Source organism: Lonchura striata, chromosome 2, assembly GCF_050655825.1.
Source record: "Lonchura striata isolate lonStrDom1 chromosome 2, ASM5065582v1, whole genome shotgun sequence".
Lineage (NCBI taxonomy): Eukaryota > Metazoa > Chordata > Aves > Passeriformes > Estrildidae > Lonchura > Lonchura striata.
The window spans coordinates 34,190,894-34,209,680 of record NC_140704.1 but is presented as its reverse complement, the minus strand read 5'-3'; the positions used below and the strand labels follow the sequence as shown (position 1 = coordinate 34,209,680).

Genomic DNA, 18,787 nt, shown 5'->3' with positions numbered 1-18,787 from the left:
CAGATTACTTGCAGGGAATTCACCTGACTGCTCTTGAGGCTGATGTGTAGCTTTGATGTGCTCTTGCAGTTGTGGTGCTACAGCTTTCAGACAAACCCTGCCCTGATGGCTCATGTTCCTGTGTCTGGTTGGTGTTGGAGATGGGGGAGTCTCAGCTCCCACATCTCAGGAGACAGCTGTGCAGGGGTTGTCCAGAATTTTTAAGGGTGTAAAGGACAATTCAGAGGCTGGAATTGCAACTTCAGGTGAGGATTCACTGCTGCATATTCTGAAGGAACATGAATCTGTGGGAGCAGCAGTTGCTTGCAGTCTTGCACCTCTTTTCCAGAGTGGATATTTGAGTTTTTATGTGAGTTCCAAGCTGGAGCTTCCACTTACTGTGAGCTGCACATTGATAAAATTTGTTTAAAAGAGCCAAGGGGAATTTCTGTTATGTGCAGCATGAGGTAGTGGTTCAGCAAAGACAAAATCCCTATGACCTCATTTAGTGGGTTGTTCAATATCTAGGGTGTTGATTGATTTTAGCTTTTTCTTTTCCATTTCTTTTTAATCTTTAAAAAAATACTGATATACATATCTGGAATCTTTAGAGAGAACACAGGAGAACCTTGGAACTGTCTTTTTGTCACAAATCCTATCTTCTTCAGTTTCATTCTAGGAGAAGCCCAAATGAAAGACAGTATGCTTTTGCTTATTTATCCAAAAATCCAAGTTCTTTTAGTGGGAGCAGATGAGAGAATCCAGTATTCTGCACAGAACAGTACCATAACAGCTACTGAGATCACAACAGCTTCTTCCATTTTTGCCAGAAATATGTGAAAAGGAATATAGGGGTATTACTTTGATTTATGTTTAGTAAGGTTTTTTGGTTGACGTGGCAGAAGTGTGGCCTGTTTCCTGCCCTTGTAGTGTAACAGGGTGTGTGTTGTGTTGCTGTGTTTTGCACTAGTGGGCATAAGCTCTCCAGTCTTAGCTGTGAGTATTCCCAAACAATAGCTATTTTGAAGACAGCTTCTCTGGATTATTTTTTAAGTGTCCTGTGTAACTTTTTTGAGTTAAGCATTCCCTGCAGTTATTTCTTTGGAGGCAATGTGTAAACGATCAGAATTTGCTGGATCTAAAAGACGTATCTAGAAACAATGACACGAAACAGAACAGACCCACCATGAGGGAATCTCAGCTCTTTAAAGAGGTGTGACCTGAGTTTTCATGCCAATTCTTTGTTTGCTTGTAAATGAACGTCTGAATAAGATTTGTCAGTGCTATATGAAAAAGATGTCAGGACGCAAAGAGCAACCATGTGTTAGCCCATTAAATGGTATTCTTTGGGAAGTGATGTATATTGGGAGATAAACATCAGGATTAGTCAGGTAGATGAGTCTTGAGAGCCACACAAATTCTTGTCCTTGTCCCACCTGGTACCTTGGGAGTGCAGCCCATGTGTAATACCCAGTGGGAGCTCCTGGCTCCTGGCAGTTACTGGATTTTGCTCATAACATTGATCCATTTTCAGGTTATAACTGGAAGCAGAGCCCGTGCCAACCCACCTGAGCACTGACATTTTCCCTTCTCCCTCACAGAATGTGAACGGTATCAAGTACCACGCCAAGAACGGCCACAGAACACAAATCCGCGTACGCAAACCATTCAAATGTCGCTGTGGAAAGAGTTACAAGACAGCTCAGGGCCTGCGGCACCACACAATCAATTTCCATCCCCCCGTGTCTGCTGAGATCATCAGGAAGATGCAGCAATAACATGCTGGTCACAAATGTGCCAAGAAATCCTCACCAGCAGTTGCTGATTTTGAGAACAGCCACCTTTTTCAGGGGAAGCACTCAGCAACCCTTTAAAAAAGTTAAATGCATGCTTTAAAATTTTCTGTAATTTTGGAATGATGTATCTTTGTAGAGTTAATGATTTTGTACATTTGCACATGTTATCATCTTACCCATTTTCATTACTTTGAGATAAGGTGCTATAAAAGCTATAGGTTCTTCAGAACATTTTTCTCCAAAAAAAAAACAAAAAAATAAGAACTAGGGGGACGTTGCGTATTTAGTTGTACTGACGTGTGGGACAGGAGCGCGAGGAGGAGAGCTTGGCACTGACATCCTTTCAAGATTGTAACATGATGAAGACTTTCGATGCATCTGTCAATGTGTGTGCAAAACCAAAACAGTACCGCCCTCGTCAAACTATAGTTAACATGCCTTACATAATGGAGTTATCAGTGGAGTAGCAAGTCTTTTAGGTAATGGAAATATAAATAAGAAAGAATGTTTAACATAATATGCTAAAAATATTTTCATACTTAAATAACATACATAAAAAGGTGTGCTTGCTGTATTTTATATTATCTTGCAAATCTTTTTTTTTCTCCCTCTTGAAATGCTGAAAACCTTGCCATTCGAACTAGTAAACAATCACTTTAATGTTAGCAATTACATTTTTTTTCTCTGTACAACATGTCATATTATGTTCATGCCCATCAAACTTTTGAGGACCAATATCCCAGTCCAGCTAAATATTTACCCCTGACCTATCTGTTAGAAGGACATTTGGAAATACTTAAGTGCAAATTTATGTGTGTATGAGAAACAATTATCTTCATCTCAGATGAAGTTTTGAAGCACTTTGTAGTTCTCTATTGCCAACAGATTTAATGTTTTATGTGTTGCCAATTCTTGCAACTACTGTACGAGCATGTGCTGCGGTTGCAAATAAAAATGAGAAATTCAGCGCATGGTTTAAGGAGGTCCGTTAGTTGTGCTAAGGGAGTTCTAATGCCTCTCCCTCACATTCATTGTGTTTTCAGATTTTCTTTGTGCATTTTTTGCTTCTCATTGTAGGTCACCGCATTCCATTTGGAAGTGTCTGTTTAGCTTTACAATTAATTTTGCTGAAATATGACATTTGAGCCTTATTGAAGATTAAGTGCTTCTTGCAGCAGGTGGTCAGAGACTGACTTAAAAGCCAACATGAGAGCGCTTCGTGTCTGGACCATACCTGAACATTTGTTGCTTGCCATCCTGCCTTGAGCATTCTTCTCACAAGTGCTATTCCTGGAGTTCAGTTGGCCAGGAGCAGAGGTGGGTACCCTCCACCAGCCCTAGCCTGAACACTCCTTTGCCTGGCAAGGGTGCAGGAGGAACTCCCAGTTTTAACACAGTCATCGCCTTGGCTTGGTTCCTGTTTTTTTAAGTGCAAAAGAAAGCTCACATAAAGGAGGGATGAGCTTTCCCTATTTTTTTTCTAAAGCTTTAAAGGAAAACTTTGTAAGGATGACAATTACCTTTTCTCCAGCAGAGTAAAAGCCTCACTAAAATACGTAAGAATCATCCTAATGAGTGTTTAGAACAGCCGAAGTGAAGCAAAACATCCCTCTCTCAGATGCCAGAGAGGTGACCGTGACAGCCAGGTTTAAAGGATGATCCAGACATGAGAGTTACTGGTACACACAAGGCCCCAAGTGGCCACTTCCCACCTTCTGCAGCTTTGGCAACAGATCTGGCCAACAAACACGTTTTGGCTCTGCTCCTAGTGCAAGAACTACAGGCTGGGCGAGTTCGTTCAACAGCTAAACAGTTGTAAAACGTTATTGTTGCATGTAAATTCCTTTCAACTATAAAACTGAAATTCCAGTTTCTATTTACCTATTCATTGTGACAGTATTATTAAACAGGTAAAGATGGGACTATTTTGTTATACTGTGTATAGTGAATGTATTGTACTGTGTCTGTGAAAAGTGTGCTTTAAATTATATTTTCATATGTTTTGTTGGGGACAAAGTACTTTAAGTTTGAAAGTGACAGAGGTTTGTTTTAGAACTGAAGGCAACTTAAAGAATTCCTGCCAGGAAAGCTGCTTATAAATGTAAATCAAATCACATTTAAAATAAACTGCCTCTGACCTAAAAAGACTGCTCTTTTCTCATTCCTAGAGTTAGGTTTTTGGGCTGTGTATAGTATTTTATTTGTTTATTTTACTTTGGTATCATCAAACTCTTGCAGCCTGTTCTAACTGTTTTCATCTGCTGTTGAGTTACATGAAGAAAAAAATCCATGCTTTACCTCAGGCCAACTCTTGGTTATAAAGTTCCCAGTTATAAAAATCTTTAGACTGCAAATGGCACATGAGCACTGATGAGTTGCTGCTGCCCAGGACACTGCAATTCATCCACGTCATGCAGTTTTTAGTTAAATCCTGCATTAACTGGATATTGCACATGTTCAGGAGGGAACTGCAGTCAACAGAGGCTACTCTAAGCCTTAATCCCAGCGTCTCCCTCTCAAAGAAAGAACATAAACAGATGTGAGGAGCAACCCTGTGTCATACAACACCGAGTCATTTACTCTTAAGTGAAGTCTATACTCTGTTTAATTTCAAAATGAGCAGGAGGGAAAATAGACCACTCACTCCATGAACAATTCTGCTTTTAATGTAACAAGACTACTGTACAGCAAGTGGGAAGCAAATTTACTTAATACAGTTAAAGTAAATATAAAATGTTTAGATATACACACGTGTTTTTACTTATTGGAAAGAAATACATAAAGTTAAAACGCAAAAGTTTTTAAAAGCCAGAAGGAACACAATCCACTGTTGTGAAAATAGAACAATATTTTCTACTGAATAAAACTGCAACATAATGGCAATGACTTTTTTAAACAATTACTTTTAGGCATTTAAGCACAGCAGTCTCTTTCAGCTCAAAACCACTGCCTTAAAGTATAACGTACCTCATTTAATGTTATCCCTTAAGGCAAACATTCTACATGTGAAACTGAAGTATTTACCATTCCTCTTGCTGCAAGCCTGGAATCTCACAGTACATGCATCTACATCTCAGAAATGTACTAGAAAACTATATTTTCATAGGGTAAGTAATGTAACTTTCCAATTTAAGTGTTACTCAGAGAAAAACTATATGGATTTGCTAGGAGAAACACCTGCTTATTACATTTTTAATTGTGCCTCAGTTATCAAGGGTAAGAGAAACCACAGGTGTTTTTGGTGATCTTTTTTAAATGTAGCTGAAGAACACCATGAAGCCGGTCTCATTTTTTCTGAGGCTCAGTCACTCCTGTGTCCTTAGGCATTCCACTAAGTAGGGGAAGAAATTCCGCTAAGTAGGGGAATAAATAGCTACATATACAACAAGGTGGGGGGTTGTGGGTCTCCTTAGTACAGTGTTAGGCAGAGAGAGAAGATAACCCCATAGCAGCTTACTGCCATGGCTCCCATTAGAGTACATGAGCTTTTAATCAGAAGTTTGCACTGTTACAGAAAGCTGCACTGCTTTTGTTTTGGAGATGGACTACCAAAGTGGTGGGGTTTTAAGCTACACTGCAAAACAAAGTATTTAATCAAAATTTAATACGTTCTGATCAAAGTGCGTCTGGACGTGCCTCTCAAAGCCTTGCTGGTCATAGTCGGGCGGGAACTGCTCGCTGCACATGGGACAAACCTTCCAGTGGCTCTCAACGTGCTCCTCAAACTTGCTCTGGTCGTAGTTTGGGGGAAACATCACATCGCAGAGAGGGCATTTCTTCTGCACATCAAAACTTCACGAGGAGGTAGAGAGAAAGAAAAAAGGGAACAGTTTATTTCTATTTATTCTGTTAATGCAAACTAAAAGCAGGATCCGGCTGCCACCGACATTCAGAACTTTACTACCAACTTCAGTTTGAGTGGACTTTGTATCCAAATATCATTCAGTTCATTTAAATGTTTTTCCAAAAGCACTCAATACAGTCAGAGTAGTTTCACATGCAAATTCCAAAATAACCTGGCATTTTAAAAGCAACATAATTTTGACCTTATTCCAGCTACCACTGAATACAAATCTATTGAATGCTTTAATGGCCAGTTTCATGGGAAACCACTCTCTCTGCTCATAAATGCTTGCTCTTAGCGAACATAACACTTTATAAAAGCTCTAAACTTAGGTTCACAATTAGGTTGGCAAGAGAGGGGGGAAGAAAACAAAAGTAATTCATTCATTTACTAAAAAAAATTGTCAAAATTCCATCAAAGGTATAGGATGAACGGCCTGCCCAGTCTCATGGCATATTCTCTGCCAGTTAATAGTAATCCAAACATTCGCTGAAAATGCCCAGTAGCTTTTCACCTACACCCCCACCCTTGGGTGGTTCTACAGAAACCTCTCCGTGCCCTTAAAGACCAATAACAAGATAACATCTACCTGGAATCAAAGCAGAAGCCTGTGCCCCGCTCACGCAAGAGTAGACTTGGAGGATCAGGAGCAGAAGGTACAGTGTTGTCATCATCCTATTGAGAAGAGAAAGTATTGTAAAGACTAACCCCTACAAACAGTTGTTTCTTTTTTTTTTCTCAAGATGCATTTTTGTTATCAAACACAAACCCAGGTGAAATTTACCTGCACTCTGTAATTTCTGCAGCATAAGTTTTGCTTTTGTACATCTTGGCTCTATTCTGCAATTCAATAACAGAGCAGAAAAATGGAATAATTTCCAGGCGGAAATACAGCTATATTCCAAGATTTTTGGAACTCCAATTCCTACCTCATTTTCCTTTTTATCCCAAAGATGCCTTAAAGGCAAGGGCTAGGAATTATTTAGCTGATCTACAAAAAACAATGTGCAAAGGAGCACGTATAACAGCACACATGCTGTGTTTTTTACAGATAACTACATTATCTGTAAAAGATTATCTGTAATTATTCTAATTATCTGTAATTTTTACAGATAACTCATATGCAAACATACTTCAGTTTTAGGCTAGCGTACTTTTCCCTTATGAAGGATTAATGGAAACAGGGAAGGATGGGAAAATTTCCTCAATATTCTTCTGACAACACCTGTTTGGTTTCAACTATTTAACATTTCCATTAAGAAGGCAGTGGGGCCTGCTATGACAAGATGCTGGCAACAAGCATAATCTTGCAGTCTGTTTGCTTTGCACCCGCAGTGAAAAGAGCATGAGAGTTTTAAAACCATCAGTTGTTCCTTTTGTCATAAAGGAGACAGGATAGACATATTAAGAAAGAAAAAACTATTTTGTTTAAAGTACTCTCATGCTACAGTGCTAGAGCTTGTACAAAAACACAACAAATTTGCTGAATACCAGACTGAAGCACACTAGGACTTAAACAAGAAAATTCATGTGCATCTTCCATCAGTAAAACAGTTCCACTACAAACACTGGCCAAATTAACACTTAAGTCTTAGATAATTTCTTCAGTAAGAAGAAATTAACTTTTCCTCTCCTCCCCTTTTTTTTTTTTTTTTTAAAGGCATTTGGCTTACAGCTGGTCACTTGGTAAGATAAAATTATTTACAGCTTTTGCCCTCTCTTTCAGCTTCTAGCAAGTGTGGTACCCTACCACGTACAAATGTAACACTCCTCATTCCTTTTTGAGAAACATCTGAAAAAAAGGATGATGCTTTCCTCTGTATAGGCACACCTGCACATGGCTGCCTTGCAAAAACTCTCTTCAACACAAGGCAAGCACATGTAAAAGCTTTTGGAATGTCCTAAGGCTACAGCTTTCTCGTGGCCCAGTTCCCTTAATTGAGAAATTCATACTGTGTGTTCCTTACAGCAGCTTCTGACCCAGGCCCTGTACAAGAATGTCAATACTAAGTATGTACTTAGTATCCCTGTTAGGATACGGAACATCTGTCTCTGCAGTGTACTTCTGCTCTTGGCAAAGTCACAGGGATCAGTTCTTAACCTTTTGGGATGCCTAACCCACACAAGAAGAATGCAAATGTCTCTCTGTTGAGCTGACCTCACAGAGATGTTACAGAGATTACTGTGTAACCACGGCATGGCCAAACAGGAACCATGAGAACTTTATCTTACACTGAGAGGACTTCTCAACTATTCTAATTGCAAGTTACAGTAAACACTATACAGTCACCAAGAACTAAAAAATCTCACACAGCACCCTGAGCTAACTCAGAATTCCTGGAAAACAGATATTCCAAGTTCAAGAACTATCTCTGACAGCTCAAAGACAAATATGCATTGGTTTTTGAAGCTGCTTTACAGAGAGTATGACAACTGCTGAGACACCAAGCCTCAGTGCCTCAGTGGCTCTTGCCTATGCTGTATGTTAAGCAAAAGCATCAGCTTACTTCGATACTATGAGGTTGAGTCATGCAAGTTCTTTTGATGAAAGCCCATTCCATATTTTGAGAAAGAAACAGTTTAATCTGCCCTTTATGTAGATCCAAAGCCACCTTTCTGGCAGTCCAGACTGATGATGAGGGACATGGACATGGCTGCACATAGTCTGAGAGCCCTACAGTGCCCTGCAGTGATGTAACACAGTGGGTACACAGTCTCAGGTCCTTAGGAAAGAAACTGGTACCATGGATCCACAGGCTGGCATTGTGATCCTGCAGCAGAACAAGTGCCAGGCCCACTCAACTAGAAGTCTAAATAATTAAGCGAACGAATTATAAAGGATGTCTTTAACATCATGATTTAACCATTATCACTGGACTGTACCTCTGGCTTTTTAAAAAACTGCCACAATGAGTTCCACAGATAAAGTGAATCATAAAGATAAATACAGTATTACACACCAGAGCATGGTAAAAAATAGGATTTGCCACTAGGGGAAGAAACTGTCAGAAGAGCAACTTGATTAGTTTTACTGAAACCAATCAATTATGTCTCAAGTACTGCTTTCATAATTACAATTGTAAGCAGTTCCATGATTGTTGGAAAGGATGGATAAATATAATTGCCTGGTAAAAGATTCACAATAGTACAGCCAGGATGAAAACAATCCCCCCTACTGGCTGGACAATGCCCTTACCTACAGGTAAGTCCAAAAGTCAAATGGACTGTTCCATCTCAACCCCCTAAATGTATGGTTCACCCCGCACCTGTAACCCTCCCCTGAAGCATCAAGTGCCTGTAACCCCACTGGCCCAAGTCTTGTTCCAGCCCACCTCGAAGCCCCCTGATAAGGGGTCTCTGAGGGGCCAGACACCCTCTTGGAATCCCCGCTCTCTTGGAACTTCCACGCTCTCCTGGAGCATCCCCTCTACCCCTTGTCTCTCCCCTCCCCCATCTCCTCAGGCCTTGCCACGTGCTCTGTCTGGCAGCTCCAAGCAAGACCTTTCACCATCCCTAATAAAACTTATATTCTAAGAGCAGCCTTCAGAGATCTCTCGTCTCCATTCATCTAAGCCATCCTGGAGCACAGCCTTCCCTACACAGCATTGTCAAACCGAAATTAGAAAACTGTGTGATACAGTACAAAACCCCATCTCCAAGAGCTACAGATCATTCTGATATGCAGAAGTAAGGAACCAATGCCCATCCTAACAGACAGAGAGCTGACATGCAGAGCAGGTATACTGGGAGGGAGGACATACACATTTTATTCTGTGATTCAGTTCTGCTGTGGGAGTGAGATGAAACTCATTCCTCTAGGCCTCTCAACCTTTCTGCAAGCAGTCTGCTTTCCCAGGAGACACCTGGATACCAACTGCTCTTCTCATGTCCTCCCTATGCAAAAGATAGTAATTGGCTGCCAGGGTCAGATCAGGCTAATAATGTATTGTGGGAAGTTTTGCCAGAAGAAAGGCCATTTTGGAATTACCTGAAAAAATATCCTGACCTGGTGCTCAGTTGCCAAGAGTTACATTCTTCATCCCCTACAAATTTACCATGACTAAAACATTGTTTAGTAGTCTCAGGTAGGTTATACTGGGTTTGCTGCCAACTGTAATTAGGACTAAATTTCTAAAATTCATATATATATATGTATGCATGTATGTTTTGTTTATGGATCTCTCCTTTACTGGTAGGAATTCTTTGCTCCCAACAATTCCATTTTGGTCAATTACAGGATCATGAGTAAATGGAAAGTTAAGTGTTGAGTAGATGACAGCAGGAACTTGCAGCAAGTTAGCCACTCCAAAAATCACCACTGTGCACATGCTCAGCTGGCACTATTAACACAGACCAGTTTATCCCTCTCAGAAATCACGGTTTAATTGGCCTATGAGTTCCAAAAGTCAAAGCTATCACAATCCTAGAAACTCTTCCCAGTCATACAAAACTGAAGGGTTTTTATAACCGAAGACACGGAAGTGCCCATTTCTAAGGAACCAAGTTTTGGGAGAAACCAAATTGGAACACAACAGAACATAAATTCTGAGGCATTTGAATATCTGGTGTTATATTAGTTTAAGAAATTAAGGATGCTGTAGTCACTTCCACCTCATCATGGTTGTTTTGGTAGTGGTTCACCTAGCATGATTAATATGTCTATTTATCAAAGATATTTTAGCCATGAAGAGGTGGAAGTGGCTACAACACCCTTAATTTCTTAAGCTAATAAAAAGAATGTGGACAGGAGGACAGAAGAAGTCCATACAATGGTAGCATTTTAAACAAAGCAGCAAGCCTACCAGTGCTTTTCTTCTGGGAGGAAATCTTCCTCCAGCAAAAGGCTCTACATCCCACTGGTTGACAAAATGCAGAGAACCACATCTTAAATATCTTATTTCAAAAAACAGCCCAAGAAACTGTAATCTCTTCATATTTATAATTTTATATTTGCTGTTTCTTCTGTACAAATGACAGACTCTTCTTTATAATGAATCACTTACATACGTGGAAGTTTTTCCTGGTTATTTATTTACACCCTGCCTCAGAACTGTTTTATCTTTGGCATATTACTAAGCCTCCCTAGAAAAATTCCTGCAGCTTCTCATTTCCATATAAATTTCTACGCTATGTATACAGTCTTTTTAGGTAAGGAACAAGCAACTGATTCTCCATTGCAAATAAAAATAAAGACACAAGTTATTTGATTTAAAGGCACCTTTTCTCAAGCTGAACTTTATTTAAGCCTGTTATATTCCACCTCATTACAAAAATCCAAGCTGTGTCTGCAAACGAGCACAAGACTCTAGCACTGTTTCTCTTGGGTTTGCAAGAGGGCAAAGCACATAGATCAGAGAAAACACCCCGCTAATTAAACTGCAGCAGATGACTAAAGAAGAGAAGAGCTTGTCAGATGTAATAGCTACGTCAAGAATGATCAGATTAAATATGCAAAATGTGAAGTAAAGGTGGGAACAGCATTAAGCTCACATTCGAGATCTTGAACAGGCTGCAAAAGCTCTGACAGGTTCTCTAATTATTCACAGTAATGGACATTGAGAGCAAAAGGTAGGAGGGAGAAATACATTTTTCTCCATTATAGGTGCTGAGCACCAGGGCTAAAATCATGCCTGTCTGAACACTGATCAGTTTCTGCAAAGGTTAATAGCAATTAAATGTGGCAAACTAGACTAAATGAGAAACAGGTCATGATACCACTGTACTTGCAAAGAGCACAATACTTTGCAGAAAGGTATTTCTTGTTTAATATTTTTGAAGGTGCAAGAGTACTTGGAATAAGAAAGAATAATAGGTCTGCTCCTGTTCAAATGAAGACATGCAGTCCAATTTATTACAGTATTTTTTATACCAGAATGTGCAAGTTAACTGTACTATAAAGAAATGTAACCAGAAACTTGAAACAGCCAAAGCCCTAAAAAAAAAAAAAAAATCAGTGCAAATGTATCTCTTTCAGTTCAATCAGCTTTAGGCAACAGTCAATTCAGCTCTTTCAAATACATGTCCAGCAGCAAGAAGCATTCAAAATGGAAATGAATAAATGCAGATTTGCAGAAGACAGAACAAAAGATTAACAGATTAGAATAATGTATCTATTAGTATACCAATTTATAGTCAGCATTTACTGAAAATACTGGTATGTGAATCATTTACATTTTTATTTCTTCTGTTCCACTTTATTTCCTATATTCCTATTTAAAAAATGAGTGAGATGTGGCTACATTTTGAGCGCTCATTCTATCACACAGGACAGAAAAATCATGAGCTGAGATTACTTAACTTTTTTTACTTTAGTACTTCAATAGAATTAAGAAGCTACTGTCTTAATACCAAAACAAGCTGTCAGTAACTCAAGAGACTAGGGGAACAAGTATATTATCATCAATGAAGTTTTTCCCTTCACAGCAAGCAAAAGTATTTTTCAGGGAAAAGAAAAACCAATTCCAAATTTACATAACAATAAATCTGGTTTATCAGATATGGAAAACTTATGTGAAACTCTTGGTAACTCATCAGTAAACACATCAAGGAAAATAAATAACAAAAAAGGTAACTTGCATTGCTGTCCTCAGGATCTTCTAAACCATCAGGCCGACTGAGATTGCGTGAAGGCTGGCTACAGACTACATCATCTAGCTCCCAAAAGGAACTTCTAACAGGTGGTCTTTGGATCTCATCAGGATTAAAAGCGCCATCTGCTCCATCTGAAGAAAAATTAATTAGGACATCTTTGTTCAGTAGACTATATTTTGAGATTAGAGACATGCTACCATACCTTTAAAAATCAAGAGTTAAAACACATTTTTGGTTTAGACAGTATAAAACAATAGGAGAGAATTAGCTTTTTTCAAAGGCATTTAAAACTTTCTTTACCTTACTGATTCCCATAATAAATTAAGGCCCTTTACTGAAGTTCATCAATCAGAAAAGGTTCTGTAAACCAGTCTGAAGACTGTTGGTACTTAACCTGCATTCAATACTTAATCTGCCTTTGAAACAGAGAGGGAGAAATTATACTGGGGTGGGGGGGGGGGGGGTCTGAAATTTATTTACCTCTTCTTTCCTGAATTGCATAAGGGTTTCCATATTGCAATACTGGTAGTCTACTTGGCACTGCAGGAACTGGTCCATTTTCCTCTGAATATGGGTTGCGAAAATGTAATGTCGGCTGTGAAGTCTGTCCTTCCATCATCCTTCCAGCCTGATCTCCTGGTGTCCTGCCAAGCTCCTAAAAAATGCAAAGTTCAAAATGTAGTTACCCTGTGGAGTCCTAACAAAATTTGAAATGTTTATTAAATATGTTTTTAAAAGAAAAAATCTGCTAACCTCCCTAGTGTCTTTTAATCTTGACCTTATGCCAAGTATATCATAAATACCAAAAACAGTCAGTGAAGAAAAGACAAAGAAGACATTTTAAAGAGGTATTATTTTTTCTTGGTTTGTTGTCAGCTAGTTCTAAATACATGAACAGAACTGCCATGTTTTTCAAGTGCCTGCATCCTTTTTACAATGAAAAAAATTAGCTAAATCAGTAAAAATCAGTAGATTGACAATAACAACTAAAGATAATGTGCAGTGAGAAAAGTTTTTAAAAGTTAAAATTAAAAAGAAAACTATTCTTTTTTTTCATATCATACCATACCATTCAAAAATTTATCATTTTAGTACATGGAGCACATCTTTGTACATATTTGACATAATTCCATATGAATTCATGAGTGGCAGATATTTAGTGAACTATTAAGTACATTGATCCCTTCTGATACTTAACAGCAATATTTTAATCAGATCATTATTTAAGAAATGATCAAACAGAACTCGTCAAAAAATGAATATACTTAAAATTCTAGGTTCCTGCACATAAACCATACATATGATAGTAATTACAAACGATAAAGGGGTTTTATAATTTAGAAACCATTAAAACTCTAAGATCTTAAAAGACACTAATTAAAGTGACTTCAGTGTGGTCAATGCATTAGCTGTAATTTATCCCAGTAAAAATCTTTCTCACCCTTCCATTCAACGAAGTGGGTTAAGGGAGAGAGCAAAATGCCATGAATATCAAAAAGAATATGCCAAGCAAAAAATCCTGAGATATAAATATGAAAATAATAATTTAAAAATAGGGACTGTTAAGGGAGACATGCTTTCCAGTAATGTTCTTTCTGATTAGTATTTTCTTCTGGGTTCTCTAAGTTCATGTTTAATATTTGCTGATGTGATGCTAATAAAACCCTCAAAGACTGAAGTGTGTCTTTTCCCTGAAGACTTTAAATTGACACTTAAAGCCAAAGCTTCAACTGCCAATTCAACTTCATAAAAATTAAAAGTCTGTTTAAGAAAGGAACAATTCAATTTTTTTTCTTCCAAACGGGTGAACTTCAGATCAACCTATTGAACAGAGAAATGCAAAAATCAAGTACCAAAAACTCCTCTGAAAACAAAACACTACTCAAATGCAAAAAGACCTCATGTAATGGATGTCATCTGTCCTCTAGATACAATATAAAGTTATGCCACTGTTACTTTAGATTTATAAACTAAAAGGAACATATGATTAAAACAGGTAAGATTAAAAAGCTAGGATTGCACATTTTAGTGAGTGTGTAAAATCTAAGTAATTCATCTTTACTCAATACAAAGCAGAAACAATAAATTAGCAACGAAATCAAGATTTTCCTTTTTAAAACCAATTTCTTCTGCAATAAAAAAGCAGTTTAAAATGAGAGGCAGTGGCATTCGTACTTCAATTGTAGTATTACATACAACTGAAACAGAAATATGACTGCAAAAAGGTAATGCAAAAAACCTTAGCCATAAGTTGGACAGCTAGAGACTGATTTAAACAAAAAAAATAAAGCTAAGTATGTAAATAAAACAGAAACAAAGTCATTTCGTAGGTTTGAAGAGACAGCAAATGAACATTTTTTAGAAAGCTATGCTTGGTTTATAAACAAACACTGATAATGAGTATAAATTGAAATGCTGTTTACTACTAACCCATGCTTAACCTTTTAAATCATGGGTCCAGTCTAGCAAGGCACTTTGATTCTTCTTTGTAATGTAAATATCTATAAATTTGGCAGACAAAGTTCCAAGCTTTAATAAGCTTCATACAACATTATTATTATTATTATTGTTGTTGTTGTTGTTGTTTATTATTATTACAGTTGTTGTTCTTATGTGTGGTATTTAAAATTACTCCCTCCAGCTAAACTAGCCTCACCAAAACTCAAACTAAAATTTAATTTCTTTTGAACTAGAAAAATATGAGAGATTTATTAAAAATTACATCCTTGTCTTAAAGAGAAGATAAATATCAACTACTTGACAATCTAGAATTTTACAAAAAAATTAACTAGCTTAATCTGAAAGTTTACTTTTGTTTCAGTTTATCAGTATTAAAATGACTGGTTTTATCTTTCATACTGGAATTGCAAAGTAATCAAATTAATTTTCGAAGAAAAAGCCCAACTTTGCACAATACCATACAATACTATCTGAATGTAATAAAGACATTTTACTGTTTCACTTTTCAATAAAATTTAGCTTTGATTAATTGCCATATAATACCTTAGGGGTACTTCTACATTACATTAATATTTCAGAATGTGTGACAATACCTTCTCGCTGGTAAAGAGCTCCAATTGTGATGCCAGTTCCTTTATTCGTCTCTCTTTTTCTGCCAGCTGAATCTATATGAAAAGATTAAGATTCTTATATTAGTGAATGGAAACTATTTCCCTGCATGTTACATCATGAAAACAAAGCTCCCCAATTAACTATTCAGATGAAAATAGTTTTGTCTATTAGAGTTACATGCATCACATAGTGTTACTATAAATCCAATCCAACAATTCTCACGAAGTTTTATCTGCTGGGTAACTGCAGTTAATCAGCAGCCTTTTCTCACCAGTTTTCACTGAACAGTTGTGGAATGAGAAAATTCTGTGTTAAAAACAAGGAGTTCTATCAGTGCCACCAATGGCAGGAGGGACACCGCTGCCCAGACACAGCTGAAGGTTTGCAAGCCTCATCTCATTACATGTGAGTATTTTATTGGCATTTCATATGTCTCACCATAGAAACTGAGAGAACTAAAAGCTGCTCCTGCCTCAGAGAAACTAAATTTGTTTCATGAACATCTATGTTGTGTCTCTATTGGGTGCTCTAGGAGGAGGTACAACTGACACATTACACAATTCTTCCTGGCTTCAAAATGATGATTTAAATGATCTCACAATACAAAGGACTATTTTATTTGTATTCTAGTTCCTTTTGAGACTGCCTCTTCCCCTGTTTTTCTAATATCAAAGCTCAGTGCTTGGCATAACTGCTTATCACTTTTTTTCAATTCTGAAATTCCTTCTCCTAGTTTAGGTCAATGGAGCAAAATCTCCTCACTGGGAAGAAGAGCTCAATTTTTCTCTACCACCTGCACCCTCCTGAATTATAGCAATTTTTTAACTGCAGCCAAAATGCTTTCAATAATGGAACCAATTATTTATTACACCTGCTGCTAAGAAGTTAAACTTACTTCACATTAAATTATGCATGGCAATTGATCACTGCTAATTAGTAAAATAAGCTGGAAAGAGTCATGCATTTTATAAAATTGAAATTATAGTTTTGGAAAGTGTCAGAAAAAGATGGCCTGTGGAATACTGAAATAAACTGCAGAGTAATTCAGCATTTTATAAAGAAACAGTGCTGTAATTCCTAATAAAAAGGGGTTCCTAGTAGAACCAATACAGTCACAGCTCAGTTTAATCATTTTTCATCACAATGGACAAAAGCAAGCAACAGAGTCAACTGTATTATCACCATTCTACTGAGAAACACCAGAAAAGCTGGTCTCATGAACATCTGTTGCTCATATCTCATTCCCATTGACCTAAAAATCAAATCCAGCATAAGCATTCCTATCACAAAACCTCAAAGGTTAAGGCACCTTGCAAGCTAAAGCTGTCCATTGTGCTTGACTTTCTGGTGAATGTGCTGCATTACTCTACAAAGACTATAGGTGAAGTTCTCCAAATTAAATTCTTGCATGATTTTAGAAACAGTGGACCACTCCTCTCTCTCTACTGACTTCAGATAAAATGCATTAGACATTACTACACTGGTAATCCAATATAGAATATGAAGATTTTAGACAAACACACCAATCAATCTTCCTGTTAGTATTACAGTAAGCAGCAGGAAATTAGAAATGCCTTTCACTTTTTTTCCCATACTATAAGACTACATCATTTAGGGGTTTGTCAAAATGCACAGTATTAAAAGACTGATGGCCAGCTGATAGTAGATCTTAGCAGACCTCTCATACTTTAAAAGAAACATTACAAGACTATACTGTTTCTTCAACAGCAGAATTTGTATTTACAGCAAAAATGTATTTAGTGTGCATTACTTATTAAAGCTCTTCATTACTTGAACTATCAGAAATAAGCAGCCATGTTAAGAAGAGGTAAGCATTCATTGTCATAAACAACTTTAACTTACTTTATACTGATCCTCCATTGCTGCCAGCTGTAATTTTATACCCTCATTGGTTTTCACTTGTTCTTTCCACTTCAGCTCCAGTTTAGCCAATTCATCAGCATAAACACTGCATTTCATCTTCTCATCCTAAAGTAGTTTATACCATGGCATGAAATATTTAGTCTTAAGAGATTTTCCCTCCCACCCCCAAAAATGTCACTCCATGCTTTTAAAACGAGACCATTTACAAATGGCTTCTATAAGCCTGACTCAAGACTCTGAAATGGTCAGGACCACAGAACACTGCATAAATTATGTTCAATAGGCATTTCTTTCCTTGAGTTTTCAACAAGCTGATACTCCTCTTTAGTTTCAGAGTTTCAAGTTTCTTTGTACCCTAATACTACTAGCCACTACTATTCTTTCAAGTACTTCACTTCAATATAAAACCTTTCCCAAGTGACTTTTACAACCTAAGTATCTTTCATCCAGAAGGTCACAGCAAAACTCGCTTCAAAAATCACTATGGAATAAGCATCCAGCAGAAGCCAGTGCAGACTCTCCATGGACACAGTCATGAGCAAAATTACAGGACAGTTATTACTTCCTGGAAAACTTACTAAAATAGAATAGTATCATTGTGATAATGAAAGCCACAAAATGAAGACAGACAAGACAACACTAAGTAAGAATTTTTCGCAATGTTCTGAACTTTTCATCAGTGCCACTGACGCAATACTCCATACACACATCCAAACTGATTAAATGAAAATCAAGTGCCAACTTTGGTAAAGACAATCAAATAAATGCCTTTATGTGTGACTGAGCCCAAGGTAGTTGGCAGCACCCACTCGGGTATGAAAACACTGTAAAAGCCATGACAGGCAGATAGGGAAAAGTTACTTTGCTTTGGACAGTTTATCAGATCAACACTGCCACACTTGTTCCAAACATCAGCTGGTTTACAGCAACTTGCTGTATTTGATTTATAAGAGTAATTACACTTAATGTAAGAACAGAAAGTATTTAAAACCTTAAGCATGTGGACATTTGTTTTACTGTATCTTGGTTTTCCTTGTCTGGACCCTCTAAGACCATACATAGTCAAGAGCTGACTGAACAAAAATGTGTTTTCTAATGTTAAGATTTCTACCATAATCACAGTGTGTCACACAAACAAGGAAGGCAACTCAGCTGGGTAGGCCTTGTTGTTTTAAGGCTCAGCACCTACAGCTGAGCTTTCTTTTTTGTTCAGCTTTCCAAAGCAGCTGTTTACTTACTGCCAACATTTGCTTGCATTTCTTATACTTCTCTGTTTTCTCAGCAATCTCTTTATTCATCTCACGCACTTGCTCCTTTACCACGGATTCCGAAACTATGTCAGGTGAAATGGGGCTAACTGTGAACATTGAAGAAAAAAAAAAACAAGAACATGGATTTTTTTCCTTCCATAAATTTTGTGTGAGAGAGATGACAGCCCAGATTTGAGAGTGCATCAAAAGCAGAGTGCTCCATGTTATCCAAACCAGAGATAATCAATACTACGTGCTATGTACAATCAGCAACTGTACTGGCCTATCCATGTTCAGTTCTCTCACACCAAGGGAAGATCAGCATAAATACACACATATGTAGTACCTTCCCAAGAAAGAAAGCAAAGTAA

At 37.6% G+C, this 18,787-nt stretch overlaps 2 protein-coding genes across 16 annotated transcripts in view; one reads left to right on the top strand and one right to left on the bottom strand.

Annotated features, from left to right (window-relative positions):
• Positions 1-3,922, top strand: part of JAZF1 (JAZF zinc finger 1) — a 187,541-nt gene extending 183,619 nt beyond the window's left edge. For 2 of the 3 annotated variants that reach the window (XM_085568524.1, XM_085568518.1), the window contains one exon: positions 1,581-2,062. In XM_085568524.1, coding sequence (XP_085424650.1) covers positions 1,581-1,757 — 177 coding nt within the window. In that variant the 3' untranslated portion in view covers positions 1,758-2,062. Of the gene's footprint in view, positions 1-1,580 lie in introns of all 3 variants that reach the window. The other variant, XM_021538191.4, reaches the window with a different exon arrangement.
• Positions 3,923-4,419: 497 nt separating this feature from the next.
• TAX1BP1 (Tax1 binding protein 1) overlaps positions 4,420-18,787 on the bottom strand; it is a 56,515-nt gene continuing 42,147 nt past the window's right edge. For 7 of the 13 annotated variants that reach the window (XM_085568407.1, XM_085568436.1, XM_085568492.1 and 4 more), the window contains 7 exons: positions 18,405-18,523; positions 17,146-17,271; positions 15,264-15,335; positions 12,691-12,865; positions 12,196-12,341; positions 6,209-6,294; positions 4,420-5,567 (listed from right to left, as the gene is read on the bottom strand). In XM_085568407.1, the coding sequence (XP_085424533.1) occupies positions 5,366-5,567; positions 6,209-6,294; positions 12,196-12,341; positions 12,691-12,865; positions 15,264-15,335; positions 17,146-17,271; positions 18,405-18,523 (926 nt within the window). In that variant the 3' untranslated portion in view covers positions 4,420-5,365. Of the gene's footprint in view, positions 5,568-6,208; positions 6,295-6,403; positions 6,460-12,195; positions 12,342-12,690; positions 12,866-15,263; positions 15,336-17,145; positions 17,272-18,404; positions 18,524-18,787 lie in introns of all 13 variants that reach the window. The other 6 variants (XM_085568446.1, XM_085568481.1, XM_085568503.1 and 3 more) reach the window with 2 other exon arrangements.